This window comes from Babylonia areolata, chromosome 15, assembly GCF_041734735.1.
Source record: "Babylonia areolata isolate BAREFJ2019XMU chromosome 15, ASM4173473v1, whole genome shotgun sequence".
In the NCBI taxonomy this organism is placed as follows: Eukaryota; Metazoa; Mollusca; class Gastropoda; order Neogastropoda; family Buccinidae; genus Babylonia; species Babylonia areolata.
In genome coordinates, this window is record NC_134890.1 from 19,822,108 (window position 1) to 19,839,607 (window position 17,500).

The window sequence follows — 17,500 nt, forward strand, 5'->3', positions numbered from 1 at the left end:
GGCAGATCTGTGAATACATTTATAACATAGAGTGCTGATCTTATGCTTTATTCTGTGTGAGATAGGGAGCCAATGGAGATGTTGCAAAATAGGAGTGATTTGCTCAGATCCTTTCTTTCGGAGGACGAGTCGGGCAGCAGAGTTTTGTATGCGCTTAAGGGATGAAGCAGGCAAACCAGACAATAGGGAGTTACAGTAGTCAAGGCTACTACTACTTCTTCTTCTTCTTCTACTACTACTATTGATGGAGTCTCTCGTCGGACCGACGGATGAGTAGGCAGGCAGGCTTATCTGTCGGTGTGTGCCCTCATATTGGAGAAGAGGCCGATTATGGATGCGCAGCACTTCCCACAGGTGTTGTAAGGGAAAACATCTCCAGAAATTGATCCCTGCTTCCTTCGCTAACGCTTCTCTTGGCCAGCGTTCTCTTGTTTTCAAACGTCTTTATGCCACTACTACTACTAATGATAATAACAATAATCATAATGATATTGGTGATGATAATAGTAATAGTAATAATAATAACAATAATGCTGACAATAATGATGATGACAATATTGTTGTTGATGATGATGATGATGATAATGATAATGCTGCCACCACCACCACCACCACCATCATCATCATCATCCTCATCACTATTCTTCTCCTTCTCACAGCTCCACCACCCCGTTCTTCTACTCGTGGCGGCGTGAGGGCAAGCCCATGCCAGCAGGGTCCTACACGGAGGACCACAACCGGGTCCTCATCCTGCCCAACGCCCAGCTGGAGGACTCCGGGACCTACCTCTGTCACGTCAGGAGGTCCACCAACGCCTACGACACCAAGCCCATCCACCTGGCGCTGGCTGGTGCGTTTATCCGTTTGGCTGTCTGTCTGTCTGTCTGTCTGTTTATCTCTCTGTGTGGCTGTATGTCTGTCTGTCTGTCTGTTTATCTCTCTGTGAGGCTGTCTGGCTGTTTGTCTCTCTGTGTGGCTGTCTGTCTGTCTGTCTGTTTGTCTCTCTCTGTGGCTGTCTGGTTGTTTGTCTCTCTGTGCGCCTGGCTGTCTGTCTATTTGTCTCTCTGTGTGGCTGTCTGGCTGTCTGTTTGTCTCTCTGTGTGGCTGTCTGACTGTGTGTCTGTTTGTCTCTTTGTGTGGCTGTCTGGCTGTCTGTCTGTTTGTCTCTCTGTGCGGCTGGCTGTTTGTCTGTCTATCTCTCTGTGTGGCTGTCTGTCTGTCTGTCTGTTTGTCTCTCTGTGTGGCTGTCTGGCTGTGTGTCTGTTTGTTTGTCTCTCTGTCTGGCTGTCTGGCTGTCTGTCTGTTTGTCTCTCTGTGTGGCTGGCTGTTTGTCTGTCTGTCTCCCCCTTTCTCAGTCTCCCAGGAGGTCCACCAACGACTAATGACACCAAGCCCATCCACCTGGCGCTGGCTGGTGCTGTTTGTCTCTCTGTGTTGTGGCTGTTTGTTTGTCTGTCTGTGTGCTGTCTGTCTGTCTGTCTGTTTGTCTCTCTGTGTGGCTGTCTGGCTGTCTGGCTGTTTGTCTTCTCTATGTGGCTGTCTGGCTGTCTGTTGTTTATCTCTCTGTGTGGCTGTCTGTCTGTCTGTTTATCTCTCTGTGTGGCTGTCTGTCTGTTTGTCTCTCTGTGTGTCTGTCTGTCGTCTGTTTGTCTCTCTGTGTGGCTGTCTGGCTGTTTGTCTCTCTGTGCGGCTGGCTGTTTGTCTGTCTATCTCTCTGTGTGGCTGTTGTCTGTCTGTCTGTCTGTTTATCTCTCTGTGTGGCTGTCTGGTGTTTGTCTCTCTGTGCGGCTGGTTGTTTGTCTGTTTATCTCTCTGTGTGGCTGTCTGTCTGTCTATCTGTTTATCTCTCTGTGTGGCTGTCTGGCTGTTTGTCTGTCTGTGTGGCTGGCTGTTTGCCTGTCTGTGTGGCTGTGTGGTCTGTCTGATTGTCTGTCTCTCTGGCTGTCTGGCTGTCTGTCTCTCTGTGTGGCTGGCTGGCTGTTTGTCTCTCTGTGTGGCTGGCTGTTTGTCTGTCTGTCTCCCCCTTTCTCAGTCTCCCAGGAGGTCCACCAACGACTAATGACACCAAGCCCATACACCTGGCGCTGGCTGGTTGTGTCTGTCTGACTGTCTGTCTCTCTGGCTGTCTCTCTTTGTATTTCTTTGTGTCTGTCTCCATCTCTCTCTTTATTTCTCAGCCTCTCAGGATGTCCACTACATCCTAAAACATGAAGCACGTCCACCTAGCGCTGACTGATGCGTCTGTCTCTGTCTGTCTGGCTGGCTGGCTGGCTGGCTGTCTGGCTGTATCTTGTTATATTTCTTAGTATCTGTCTCTGTCTCTCGCTGTCACTCTCAATCTCTTGGGAGGTCCACTAACGCCTAATATAGCACGAAGCATGCCTCTGTGTGTGTGTGTGTGTGTGTGTGTGTGTGTGTGTGTGTGTGTTCGTTCGTTCTTTAGTTTAACGTCTTTTCACTGTAAGTGATATTAGACGAGGGAATGAAAAAAATCGAGTGTGTGTGTGTGTGTGTGTGTGTGTGTGTGTGTGTGCGTGCTTGTGTGTGTGTGTGTGTGTTCGTGTGTGCGTGCGTGCGTGCGTGCGTGCGTGTGTGTGTGTGTGTGTGTGTGTGTGTGTGTGTGCGCGTGCTTGTACGTGTGTGTGTGTGTGTGTTTGTGTGTGTGTGCGTGCTTGTGTGTGTGTGTTTATGCGTGCGTGCGTGCGTGCGTGCGCGCGCGCGCGCGCGTGTGTGTGTGTGTGTGTGTGTAAGGTCCAGAAAACTGGATCTAAAGAAAAAAAACCCGCGAATGTCTAAATCTGAATACAAACACACCGACCAAAAAAAAAAAAAAAAGAAAAAAAAGTAACTGTCTTGTTATTTGAAACCCAGAAGCCGACGTACAGTCTCCACAGACTACAATAGATCCTGGGTGATGGTCACTGATACTCTCTCTCGTTAACCCACCCCCACTCCCCTCTCACCACCCCAAGGTGTCAAGGTGGAAGTGCCTCCATATCAAAACAGCCCCCGGTCTCTCTCTCTCTCACACACACCCAAACACACTCACACACACACACACACACACACACACACACACACCAGTGGCCAGGCTGACAATAGACACAAATCATACTGACTTTTTTTTTTTTATATATTATTATCATATATATAAAGAGTGATAGCCAAGTGGTAACGCGTCCACCTAGGAAGCGAGAGATTCTGAGCGTACGGGTTCAACTCCCACGCTCGACAGTATTTTCTTCTCCTCCACAAGATTTGAGAGGTGGTCTGGACGCTAGTCATTCAGATGAGACGCTAAAACACGGTCCAGGTGTTGTAGCAGGCATGTAAAAGCGTAACGTAAAAGAACCCACGGCAACAAAGGGGAACAGCCCGAATTTCACAAAACCTTTTTGTGACAAAGAGCAATATGACACAATACAATACAATACAATCATGTTAAAAGATTTTACGTGATTTAAGTACATTTATAACAGCACGGCATGTGTCATTTTCTTCAAATGCAGATTTACTCCGTCCTTTGGTGACATTTTTTCTTCTTATTCTCCTCCTCCTCCTCCTTCTTCTTCTCCTCCTCCTCCTTCTCCCCTCCTTCTTCTTCTTTTCCTTCTTCTTCTTCTTCTTCTCCTCCCCCTCCTTCTCCTCCTCCTCATCCTTCTTCTTCTTCTCTTCCTCTTCCTCCTCCTTCTTTTTCTTCTTCTTCTGCTGCTGCTGCTGCTCCTCCTCCTCCTTCTTCTTCTTCTCCTCCTTCTTTTTCTCCTCCTCCTTCTTCTTCTATTTCTCCTCCTCCTTCTTCTTCCTCTTCTTCTTCTTCTTCTCCTCCTCCTCCTCTTCCTCCCCCTTTTCCTCCTTCTTCATCTTCTTCTTCTTCCACTCACTCACATTATCTGTTACTAAAACACCCCCCCCCCCAAAAAAAAAAACAAAAAAAACACACACACACACACAAACAAAAAACAACAACAACAAACTACAAAAACCAAACAAACAACAACAAAAAAAACCCACCTGACACCGTGTACCAAGCAAGCTTCACAGTTTACCTTACCCACTGAGGTGTGTGGTCCGCAAGGCGACATCCCCTTAACCCTTTCACTGCAAAACTCGCATTTATGAAGCAGCGAGGTAGAGGACCCATGTCACTGAAGGGTGACCAGACCATGGGTCTTTTATCCACGAACCTACTGCTCTTAATGTTCGGAGGTAGGATTGGCCATATTTTCTACACATCACAGGGGGGAATCCCCCCAGCTATTCTTAGACACCATATTTTCTGTGTTTATAGCACAAGGGAATTTTGCACTCTAAATTGGCTGGCGGTGAAAGGGTTAAGCCCTCCGTAGCTCCCACACCCCTCACCCACCAAACCCCTACCCCCACCCTCAGGGCGACAAGGCTGGGGAATTGTCTGACAAGACGAAGCTTGTGATTGGGGGTAGAGGGTGGGGGTGGTGGTGGTGGTGGGAGCGGTGGAGGTGGAGGTGTATGGGGGGGGAGGGGAAGAGGGACTTGGGGAGGGGGTGAAAGGGGATGGGGTGGTGTCTGTTACAGGATGTCTAAAAGTCTCCCATGTCCAACTGTCTCTTGGTGTGGGTTTGGCCTGTGTTCTGTCTGTCTGTCTGTTTGTCTGTCTATCTGTCTGTCTCTGACACTACTGCCTCAGTGTAGTGTAGTGTAGTGTAGTGTAGTGTAGTGTGGTGCAATGCAGTGCAGTGCAGTGTAGTGTAGTGCAGTGTAGTGTAGTGCAGTGTTGTGTAGTGTGGTGTGGTGTAGTGTAGTGCAGAGTAGTGAGGTGTAGTGTAGTGTAGTGTAGTGTAGTGTAGTGTATTGTAGTTTAGCATAGTGTGGTGTGGTGAGATGAAGTGTAGTGTGGTGCAGTGTAGTGCAGTGTAGTGTAGTGTAGTGTGGTGCTGAGTATTGTAGTGTAGTATAGTATATTGTGGTGTAGTGTAGAGCAGTGTAGTGCAGTGTAGTGTAGTCTAGTGTTGTGTAGTGTAGTGTAGTGTGGTGCTGAGTATTGTAGTGTAGTGTAGTATAATGTGGTGTAGTGTAGCACGCCCCTACTTCGTGGCGTCGCTGAGGGAACAGCATGACGACGTGGGCAGTCAGCTGTTGTGGCGTCATCATCATCATCAACATCGCCATCATCATCATCATCATCATCATATACGTTTTTTCGTATTTTTTTTTCTGTCTGCAATTCTTTCAGTTTGTTTTCCTATCGAAGTTGATTATTCTACAGAATTTTGCCAGGGACAACTCTTTTGTTGCCGTGGGTTCTTTTACGTGCGCTAAGTGCATGCTGCACACCGGACCTCGGTTTATCGTCTCATCCGAGTAACTAGCGTCCAGACAACAACTCAAGGTTTTAGTGGAGGGGGAGAAAATACTGGCGACTGTGCCGGGATTCGAACCAGCGCGCTCAGATTCTCTCGCTTCCTAGGCGGACGCGTTACATATGGGCCATCACTCCTCACAACACCATCACCACCATCATCAGACACGTGGTGATGTGATGTGTGACGCAGCACGCCCCTACTTTGTGGCGCCGCTGAGGGACCAGCATGCCGACGTGGGCAGTCATCATCATCATCATTACCACCACCAACACCATCACCATTACCGTCATCGTCGTCATCATCATCATCATATTCGTCGTCGTCGTCATCATCATCGTCATTATCATTAATCATCATCATCATCGTTACCATCACCACCACCACCATCACCATCATCATCGTCGTCGTCGTCGTCATCGTCCTCCTCACCATTCTCCTCCTCACCATCATTATCACCATACTCCTCCTCCTTCTTCCCTGCTTCCCCCCCCCCTCCTCATCGTCGACATGATCATTATCACCACCACCACCACCATCATCATCATCATCATTACCATCACCAACATCATTACCATCACCGTCGTCGTCGTCATCATCATCATCATCATCATCGTCGTCGTCGTCATCATCATCGTCATTATCATTAATCATCATCATCATCGTTACCATCACCACCACCACCATCACCATCATCATCGTCGTCGTCGTCGTCATCGTCCTCCTCACCATTCTCCTCCTCACCATCATTATCACCATACTCCTCCTCCTTCCCCTGCTTCTCTCTCTCTCTCTCTCTCTCTCCCCCCCCCCTCCTCATGTGTTGTGATGTGTGACGCAGCACGCCCCTATTTCGTGGCGCCGCTGAGGGACCAGCATGCTGACGTGGGCAGTCAGCTGACGTGGCGCTGTGACGCCAGGGGGAACCCGGGACCCACCTACACCTGGTACAAGAACGGCCAGAGGCTGTACACGGACCCTGACAGCCGATACCAGGTCAGGTCGTCCGCTGTCTGTGTGTGTGTGTGGAGGAGGGGTGGGGGAGGGGGGTGTGGAGGTGGGTGGGAGGGGGCTAGGGGAGGTGTGGGGGGTGGAGGGGGGTGGGAGGAGGGGTGGTGGTTGGTGGTGGTGGTGGTGTGTGTGTGTGTGTGTGTGTGTGTGTGTGTGTGTGTGTGTGTGCATGCGTGCGCGTGTGCGTGTATCTCTGTGTGTCTGTGTCTATGTCAGGTGACAGGTAATGTTCATTGTAGATGGCAGGTAACGTTACAGATGACAGGTAACGTGCTGATCACATGTGACAGGTAGTGTGCTGATTACAGGTGGCAGGTAACGTTCATTGCAGATGGCAGGTAACTAACGTTTACTTAGGTAACAGGTAACGTGCTGATTACAGGTGATAGATAACGTGCTGATTTCAGGTGATAGGTAACATTCATTGCAGGAGACGGGTAACGTTTGTCACAGGTGACAGATGACTTTCATTACAGGTGACACGTAACGTGCTGATTACGCGTGAAGGTAACGTGCTGATTATAAGTGACAGGTAAGGTTCATTGCAGGGGAAAGGTAATGTGCTGATTACAGGTGACACATAACACTCATGGCATATGACAGGTAACGTGCTGACTACAGGTAACGGGTAACATACTGATTACACGTAGCAGGTAACGTTCATTGCACGTGACAGGTAACATTCATTGCATGCAGACAGGTAGCATTTATTGGAGATGCCAGGTAACTTGCTGATTACAGGTGTGTAACAGGTAACGGTCATTGCAGGTGACAGGTAACGTGCTCATCATCACTGACCTGGAAGCCGCAGTGCATGACGGGATGTACCAGTGCGCAGCGACCAACTCTCACGGCACAGAGATCAGCAATGCTCAGCTGCGTGTGCTTGGTTCGTTTAGCTAAATATACACACTGACTGTCTGATGCTTCAGTTCACACAACAATACTGCCTTCAGTTTAATCGTCACTCTTTCTTTCAGACAACCAACACTGCCTTCAGTTTAATCGTCACTCTTTCTTTCACACAACCAACACTGCCTTCAGTTTAATCGTCACTCTTTCTTTCACACAACCAACACTGCCTTCAGTTTAATCGTCACTCTTTCTTTCACACATCCAACACTGCCTTCAGTTTAATCGTCACTCTTTCACACAACCAACACTGCCTTCAGTTTCATGCTGCTCTCTTTCTTCCACACAATATCACTGTCTTCACTCTTTCATACAAACACACTACCTTTAGTTTATTAACATTTCTTCACACAACACTTGCTTTTAGTTCGTCACTTCTCTTTCTTTCAGACAACAACACTGCCTTCAGTTTACCATCATTCTTTCACACAACAACACTGCCTTCAGTTTATCGCCAATCTTTCACACAACAACACTGCCTTCAGTTTATCACCATTCTTTCACACAACAACACTGCCTTCAGTTTATCGCCATTCTTTCACATAACAACACTGCCTTCAGTTTATCGCCACTCTTTCACACAATAACACTGCCTTCAGTTTATCACCATTCTTTCACACAACAACACTGCCTTCAGTTTCCCACCATTCTTTCACACAACAACACTGCCTTCAGTTTATCACCATTCTTTCACACAACAACACTGCCTTCAGTTTCTCACCATTCTTGTAGTCTCTTTCACACAACACGTCCTTCAGTTTATTGTGACTCTTGTAGTTTCCTTCACACAACAACACTGCCTTCACTTGATCGTCACTTTTTCTGTCACACAATAACACTTCCTTCAGTTTATCATTACTGTTTCACACAAAACACTGTCTTCAGTTTATTACCACTCTTTCACACAACAACACTGTCTTCAGTTTATTACCACTCTTTCACACAACAACACTGTCTTCAGTTTATCACCATTCTTTCACATAACAACACTGCCTTCAGTTTCTCACCATTCTTTCACATAACAACACTGCCTTCAGTTTCTCACCATTCTTGTAGTCTCTTTCACACAACACGTCCTTCAGTTTATCGTGACTCTTGTAGTTTCCTTCACACAACAACACTGCTTTCAGCTGATCGTCACTTTTTCTGTCACACAATAACACTTCCTTCAGTTTATCATTACTCTTTCACACAAAACACTGTCTTCAGTTTATTACCACTCTTTCACACAAAACACTGTCTTCAGTTTATTACCACTCTTTCACACAACAACACTGTCTTCAGTTTACCACCATTCTTTCACACAACAACACTGTCTTCAGTTCATCACCACTCTTTCATACAGCAACACTGTCTTCAGTTTATCATCACTCTTTCACACAACAACACTGTCTTCAGTTTATTACCACTCTTTCACACAACAACACTGTCTTCAGTTTATCATCACTCTTTCACACAACAACACTGTCTTCAGTTTATTACCACTCTTTCACACAACAACACTGCTTTCAGCTGATCGTCACTTTTTCTGTCACACAATAACACTTCCTTCAGTTTATCATTACTCTTTCACACAAAACACTGTCTTCAGTTTATTACCACTCTTTCACACAAAACACTGTCTTCAGTTTATTACCACTCTTTCACACAACAACACTGTCTTCAGTTTATCATCACTCTTTCACACAACAACACTGTCTTCAGTTTATCATCACTCTTTCACACAACAACGCTGTCTTCAGTTTATTACCACTCTTTCACACAACAACACTGTCTTCAGTTTACCACCATTCTTTCACACAACAACACTGTCTTCAGTTCATCACCACTCTTTCATACAGCAACACTGTCTTCAGTTTATCATCACTCTTTCACACAACAACGCTGTCTTCAGTTTATCATCACTCTTTCACACAACAACACTGTCTTCAGTTTATCACCACTCTTTCACACAAAACACTGTCTTCAGTTTATTACCACTCTTTCACACAACAACACTGTCTTCAGTTTATCATCACTCTTTCACACAACAACACTGTCTTCAGTTTATCATCACTCTTTCACACAACAACACTGTCTTCAGTTTATCACCACTCTTTCACACAAAACACTGTCTTCAGTTTATTACCACTCTTTCACACAACAACACTGTCTTCAGTTTATCATCACTCTTTCACACAACAACACTGTCTTCAGTTTATCATCACTCTTTCACACAACAACGCTGTCTTCAGTTTATCATCACTCTTTCACACAACAACGCTGTCTTCAGTTTATCACCATTCTTTCACACAGCAAACTATACATATGAGAGACAGAGAGAGATTTGTACAAAGTTGTAGTAGGGCAGGTAACAAAACGATCAAACAACTCTTTCGATACTTGAAAATAACTTCGCAAAGATTAAAACAGGATATATACATGTGTGTTTGTGAGTGAGTGTGTGTGTGTGTGTGTGTGTGTGTGTGTGTGTGTGTGTGTGTTTCTGTGTTTCTCTGTATGTGCTTGTTCCAGTTTTTCAAAAAGCAATTTTACACTGATCCCCCCAGCTTTCGCCCCAACGTTCGCCAAGCACCCGCTGCCATCCCAAGTGACGGGGTCAGCCAGCGGAGACATCACTATCGTCTGCAATCCCGAAGGAGCCCCGTTTCCGGTCATCACCTGGCAAAAAGACGGCGGACCTCTGACCCCCGATGGCAGTCACGTGACCCAGCTGTCCAATGGGAACCTGATCATCCGCGAGCTGACGGAGAGCGACAAGGGAAGCTACACGTGCGTGGCTGAGAACCAGTTTGGAAAGGACAGCAGTAGTACCAGGCTGGAGCTGGCAGGTTGGTGGCCACGGTGATGCCTTCATCTTCTTCTTCTTCTCCTTCTTCTTCTTCTTCGTTCTTGGGGTGCATTTTCCATGTTCACTCGTATGCACACGAGTGGGCTTTTACGTGTATGACCACTCCCCCCCCCCCCCACCCGGGCCACCCTCCCCCGCCACCACGCCCGCCATGGAGGCAGCCATACTCCGTTTCCGGGGTGTGTGCATGCTGGGTATGTTCTTGTTTCCATAGCCCACCGAACGCTCACATGGATTACAGGATCTTTAACGTACGTATTTGATCTTTTGCTTGCGTATACACACGAAGGGGTTCAGGCACAAACAGGTCTGCACATATGATAATTATGTTGACCTGGAAGATCGGAAAAGAATTCTCCAGCCTTTTTACCAACAGGCGCCATTACCGAGATTCGAACCCGGGACCCTCAGATTGAAAGTCCAATGCTTTAACCATTCGGCTATTACGCCCGTTTGATGGCTTCAGTTAGGGAGTGTTTGCGTTCCTGCTTTCGTCGCTTGCAGAGCGAGAAGTAGGTCATATGACGTCATTGGCAGCCCTGCTACAGTAACTTGCTTTTTCTGTGTTTGCACTATTTCGTTCGGACAACTTTTTAGGCAGAGTTTACAAATGGATCAGTTCGAATACGAAATAGCAGAGATGTGAAAAGAAACACGCTCAAAGTAAACATAGAAGATTAGAGCAAATAATGGGTGTGATTATATACCCAAATATATATTGTAAACTTGCAAAATAATCACCGAAAATGTTCAAAGCCCTTTCGTCAGAAGAGCGATTTCCACAGCGAAATTTTAACCTTTTTGGTGGCCTGGAAAAAAAAAACAACAACAGGAAATGGACACGCGCATGCGTACGCGGTTCTCGCCAGTATTTTCCCCACTCCGCGAGACGTTCAGTTGTGGTCTGGACGCTGGTTATTCGGATGAGACGATAAACCGAGGAACCGTGTGCAGCATGCACTGAGCGCACTTAAAGAACCCACGGCAATAAAAAGAAAACAAAAGTGTGTAGAAAAATCCGCTTTGATAGGAAAAACAAACAAAGCAAAGCAAATAAACTGCAGGCAGAAAAGAAAAAAAAAAGAAAAATAATACTGTGATATGCTGTGCTATGCTATGTTACGTTGTGCTCTGCCGTGCTGTAGCGGGGACAAGACCAGACCAGACCAGACCAGACAAGACAACCCAACCCATTGCTACGCAACGCAATACAATACAATGCAAAACAACACAACACAACATTACACAATACAATACTACACAACGCAACGCAACGCAACTCAATGCAATGCGATGCAATGCAAAACACTACTACGCTATGTTATACTATGCCATGCTATGCTATGTTACACTGTGCTCCGCCGTGCTGTAGCGGGAGAAATACAATACAATACAACGCAATACAATACAACGCAACTCAATGCAATACAATACAATGCAAAACAGCACACAGTTCAATGCAAAACAATGAAAACTAATACTACGGTATGTTATGCTATGTTACGTTGTGCTCTGCAATGCTGTAGAGGGGACAATACAATACAATACAATACAATACAATACAACGTAACGCAACGCAATGCAACCCAACACAACATTACACAACACAACACAATACAATACAATGCAAAACAACACAACACAACATTACACAATACAATACAATACAACACGACACGACACAATACAACACGACACGACACGACACAATACAACACGACACGACACGACACAATACAACACGACACGACACGACACAACACAATACAACACGACACGACACGACACGTCACAATGCAACGCAACGCAACAGAACACAATACAACGCAACACAATACAACACAACGAAACATGACACAACACGACACAAACACAACACGACACAACGCAACGCAATGCAATACTACGATACACTATACTATGCTATGTAATGATACGCTATGCTCGGCTATGCTATGCAATAATACGCAATGTTATGCAACAATACGCTATGCTATGCCATTCCATACTACGCCATGCTAAGCTTAACTATGCTATGCTATGCTACACCGTGCCGTGTCGCACGTGCTGCAGCCGGGGCCACTCTGACTCTGGGCCCCTCAGCCACGGTGGCCGAGGTCAACACTTCCGCCTTCCTGGCCTGCCAGGCGTCACGTAACCCCAAGGTGGACCTCACCTTTGTCTGGTACTTCAACGGCTACCTCCTGGACACCGACCTTCCTGACTACACGAAGGTAGGTCGGTCTGTCGGTCTGTCAGTGTGTGTGTGTGTGTGTGTGTGTGTGTGTGTGTGTGTGTGTGTGACATGTTTTCTGTAACCTTATGATGATGATGATTGTTGTTATTGCTGTTGTTATTATGATCATCGTTCTGTCTTGTGTTGTGTTGCATTGTGTTGTGTCGTGTTTTGTTGTGTTGTGTTGCGTTGCGTTGTGTTGTTTTGTTTTGTGTTGTGCTGTGCTGTGGTTTGCTGTGCTGTGCTGTGCTGTGTTGTGTCGTACTGTATTATATTGTATTATTTTCCCTCATGACCTGACAAAGCGCGTTGGGTTTCATGCTGCTGGTCAGGCATCTGTTTAGCAGGTATGGTGTAGCGTATATGGATTTGTCCGAACGCAGTGACGCCTCCTTGAGTAACTGAAGTGATCTGCATCGTATCGTATCGTATTGCACTGCACTGCATTGCATTGCGTTGCATTGCATTGTATCGTATTGGAATGTGCAGGTGGACTCACACCCCTCAGGAAGGACGGGTCTGTACGTGAAGAACGTGCAGTTCGAGGACGAGGGGCTGTACCGGTGTACCGTGCGTACAGCCTTCACCCAGGAGCACAAACAGGCCTACCTCACTGTCAAAGGTCACCCCCCCTCCCCGCGCTCCCCTCTCCCCCCACCCCTATTCACTTCCTGTCTGTCAAGGGTCACCCACCCTTTCACTTCCTGTTTGTCAAAGGTCACCCTCCCTTTCACTTCCTGTCAGTGGTCACCCTCTCTTTCTCTTCCTGACTGTCAAAGGTCGCCCTCCCTTACACTTCCTGTCTGTCAAAGGTCACTCTCTCTTTCACTTCCTGTCAAAGGTCACCCTCTCTTTCACTTCCTATCTGTGGTCACCCTCCTTTTCACTTCCTGGCAAAGGTCACATGCCTTTCACTTCCTGTCTGTCAAAGGTCACCCTCCCTTTCACTTCCTATCTGTGGTCACCCTCCTTTTCACTTCCTGTCAAAGGTCACCCTCCCTTTCACTTCCTGACTGTCAAAGGTCACCCTCCCTTTCACTTCCTGATTGTCAAAGGTCACCCTCCCTTTCACTTCCTGACTGTCAAAGGTCACCCTCCTTTTCCCTTCCTGTTAGTGGTCACACTTACTTTCACTTCCTGTCAAAGGTCACACTTCCTTTCACTTCCTGTCAGAGGTCACATGCCCTTCACTTCCTGTCTGTCAAAGGTCACCCTCCCTTTCACTTCCTATCAGTGGTCACCCTCCTTTTCACTTCCTGTCAAAGGTCACCCTCCTTTTCCCTTCCTGTTAGTGGTCACACTTCCTTTCACTTCCTGTCAAAGTCAACACTCCCCTTCACATCCTATCAAAGGTCACTCCACCCTTTCACTTCCTGAGTGTCAAAGGTCACGTCACTCACCTTGACTTACTGACTGTCAAAGGTCACACACTTTTCACTTCCTCACTGTCGTAAGGAAAAACCATTCCCTTTCACTTCCTCACTGTCATATGGTCATAAAATACAGAATGACTTCCACGCCGTGTGTGTGTGTGTGTGTGTGTGTGTGTGTGTGTGTGTGTGTGTGTGTGTGTGTGTGTGCGTGCCTGCCTGCCTGTCTGTCTGTCTGTCTGTCTGTCTGTATTATGTATATGGATATATGTATGTATGTATGGTATGCTTGCATGCCTGTCTGTCTGCCTGTCTGTATGTATGTATGCCTGTCTGTCTGTATGTCTGGCTGTGTGTATGTATGTATGTATGTATGTATGTATGTATGTATGTATGTATGTACATGGATATATGTATGTATGTGTGTATGTATGGTATACATGCATGCATGTCTGCCTGCCTGCCTGCCCTCCTGTCTGTCTGTCTGTATGTATGTATACATGCATGTCTGCATGCCTGTTTGTCTGTCTGTCTGTCTGTCTGTATGTATGTACGTACGTTTGTATTAATGCATACATGTACATGTATGTATGTATGTATGCATGTCTGCATGTTTGCCTGCCTGTCTGTTTGTATATATGTATGTATGTATGTATGTATGTATGTATGTATGCATGCATGTACATGTACGTATCTATGTATGTACCTCTGTATCTTATGTATAGATGCATGTATCCATGTATGTGTGCACAGGCCCACCGGGGGAAGTGGCGGGAGTGTACGTAGACCTGCAGTCGGTGACCCGCTACGAGATGTCCGTGCTGTGGACGGACGGGGCCGACAACGGGGGTCCGGTGCTGGCCTTCAGGATACAGGCCGAGGACGAGTTCAATCTGGGCACCTGGGCTGACATCACCCGTACGTCAGGGGAGAGAGAGAGAGAGAGAGAGAGAGAGAGAGAGAGAGAGATCAACATGGGATACATGAGTTGACCTTACCTGTACGTCAGGTGAAAGTGTGTGTCTGTCTGTGTGTCTGTGCGTGTACCCGTGCATGCGTGCGTCCGTGTGTGTGTGTGTGTGTGTGTGTGTGTGTGTGTGTGTGTGTGTGACCAGTCATACAGGCCCAGGACAGCATACGGGCGCAGACAGAGTCCCAGACAAGCAAACGGAGGGCAGACCTTGACGGACTCAATCCCGGAACCAGCTACAGGATCCGTGTTCTGGCCCAGAATGAGTTCGGCCTGGGCCCCCCGAGTAAACCGTCCTGTGAGTATCCCAAGAGTAAACCGTCCTGTGAGTATCCCCCGAGTAAACCGTCCTGTGAGTATCCCAAGAGTGAACCGTCCTGTGAGTATCCCCCGAGTAAACCGTCCTGTGAGTATCCCAAGAATAAATCGTCCTGTGAGTATCCCCCGAGTAAACCGTCCTGTGAGTATCCCAAGAATGAACCGTCCTGTGAGTATCCCAAGAATAAACCATCCTGTGAGTATCCCAAGAATAAACCGTCCTGTGAGTATCCCAAGGATAAACCGTCCTGTGAGTATCCCCCGAGTAAACCGCCCTGTAAGTATCCTAAGAATAAACCGTCCTGTGAGTATCCCCCTGAGTAAACCTTCCTGTGAGTATCCCAAGAATAAACCGTCCTGTGAGTATCCCAAGAATAAACCAAAGTTTTTACAATGTTCATTATAAATCTTGACATACAAAAATGTGATCATCTCTTGGCCTTCTTTCACTTTCGTCAGTTGATTATTTCTCGTATGTGTTCTTAAACCAAGTGTATGGTTGTCAGTTGTGTCCGACTATGACCATCACAACAGCAGAGGAGGAAACTGCTATCCCGACCATCTGGGCTAGAATTTGATTATAGTGGAGAGTGTCTTGCCAAAATTGTACCCCCACTCTGTCGGTTAAGAGGGTTTTAAGATAGTCGGCTTTGAGCGTTCAGCACATAATAGACGTCAGCTAACATCCTGATCAAAGTGTTGCCATAGTGCGTATATGTATGACAGTCAGTGTGTCCGACTATGACCATCAGAGCAGCGGAGGAGGCAACTGTTGTCCCAACTGTCTAGGCTTGGGTTTTGTTTATGCTGTGGAGAGTGCCTTGGCCAAATCACATCCCACTCTCTCGGCCTAGAGGGTTTTAGGTACAGTCGGCGTTGGGATGGTTCCCAAAGGCCAACTAGCCCCCAACCCCCACCCCCCCAAGGCTGCAGAGCAAAGAGTCAGTGCCATTTTGCCTCCTAGTTTGAAAGTCGTAGTCCTTCACAAAAAACAACAACAAAAAACTAAGCTGTAGCTGAATTCCCGTTGCATTGGAGAAACCACTGACCATGCAGCTCTCACTTTGCTGTTGGCCCAACTGTAAACTTCTGTTAATCGGTGATATTCTTCTTCTTCTTCGTTTCTGGGCTGCAACTCCCACGTTCACTCGTATGTATACGAGTGAGCTTTTACGTGTATGACCGTTTTTACCCCGCCATATAAGCAGCCATACTCCGTTTTCGGGGGTGTGCATGCTGGGTATGTTCTTGGTATAACCCATCGAACGCTGACATGGATTACAGGATCTTTAACGTGCATATTTAATCTTGTGCTTGTGTATACACACGAAGGGGGTTTAGGCACAAACAGGTCTGCACATATGTTGATCTGGGAGATCGGAGAAATCTCCACCCTTTACCCACCAGGCGCCGTAACCGAGATTCGAAACCGGGACCCTCAGATTGAAAGTCCAACGCTTTAACCATTCGGCTATTGCGCCCGTCAATAAAGGAATAAAGAGAGAAGGAGATTGTGTTGTCTTAAAACCCTCTTGGCCGAGAGGGCGAGGATGTGATATGGGCAGCATCCACTCTACTTTAATCAAATTCTAGCCCAGATATCTGGGCAGCAGTTGCCTCCTCCGTTGTTCTGGTTGTCCGAAACGGACACGGCTGTCATACATACATACAAACATACGTACATGTATACATACGTATATACATTTTTGCAACGTTTTAACCATTCGGCTATTTCGCCCGTCTGATGTGTGATTTAGGATGAGTGTTGGGCACACCTAGTACGTAGAAGTACTTACAGTACGTACCCAGTACCCAGAAGTATAAGGGCGAAAACCAATCGCTTCGCCAATTGCTTTTTCCCCAAAGCAGTCAATGCCCTGTCTCTCGGACAAATCCAGTTTGATAAATAGAATTGTGCAACCAACAACCATCTACCTGAAGATCCAGTCATCAGCCCCATCCACATGTAATATGCAGCTTCTGTTCAAACGTGTGTGTGTGTGTGTGTGTGTGTGTGTGTGTGTGTTTGTGTGTGTGTGTGTGTGTGTGTGTGTGTGTGTGTGTGTGAGAAGGAGAGAGAGAGAGTGCGTGTGTGTGTGCAGTGCGTGCATGTGTGAGTATGCACAAGTTTTTATATTGATATGCACTTGTATGTATCCTAATTTCTACTGTATCTGTGTTTGTGTATTTTCGATTTATGTTCGTATCTTGTTACGTACTATCCCCTCCAATATTCCTTGTGACCCCGGTACACTTGGTAATAAAGACATAATCTATTTTATTCTATTCTAACTGTAGTCCTGGGCAGTGAAGACGTTTTGGCTTGTCGTGACAGCATACGTGAAGACGTTGGACGCTCCCCCTGCCGTGTCTCCACGGAACGTGCGTGGGGGAGGGGGCAGTGTGGGGGACCTCACTCTGCAGTGGGATGTAAGATCTGTGTGTGTGTGTGTGTGTGTGTGTGTGTGTGTGTGTGTGTGTGTGTGTGTTGTG

At 46.8% G+C, this 17,500-nt stretch overlaps 1 protein-coding gene across 2 annotated transcripts in view; it reads left to right on the forward strand.

Annotated features, from left to right (window-relative positions):
• Positions 1–17,500, forward strand: part of LOC143290472 (contactin-like) — a 64,725-nt gene that overhangs the window by 34,460 nt on the left and 12,765 nt on the right. For both annotated transcript variants that reach the window (XM_076599956.1, XM_076599957.1), the window contains exons 13-21: positions 660–850; positions 6,181–6,335; positions 7,119–7,239; positions 9,812–10,093; positions 12,187–12,347; positions 12,839–12,971; positions 14,473–14,637; positions 14,835–14,987; positions 17,343–17,437. In XM_076599956.1, coding sequence (XP_076456071.1) covers positions 660–850; positions 6,181–6,335; positions 7,119–7,239; positions 9,812–10,093; positions 12,187–12,347; positions 12,839–12,971; positions 14,473–14,637; positions 14,835–14,987; positions 17,343–17,437 — 1,456 coding nt within the window. The remainder of the gene's footprint in view (positions 1–659; positions 851–6,180; positions 6,336–7,118; positions 7,240–9,811; positions 10,094–12,186; positions 12,348–12,838; positions 12,972–14,472; positions 14,638–14,834; positions 14,988–17,342; positions 17,438–17,500) is intronic.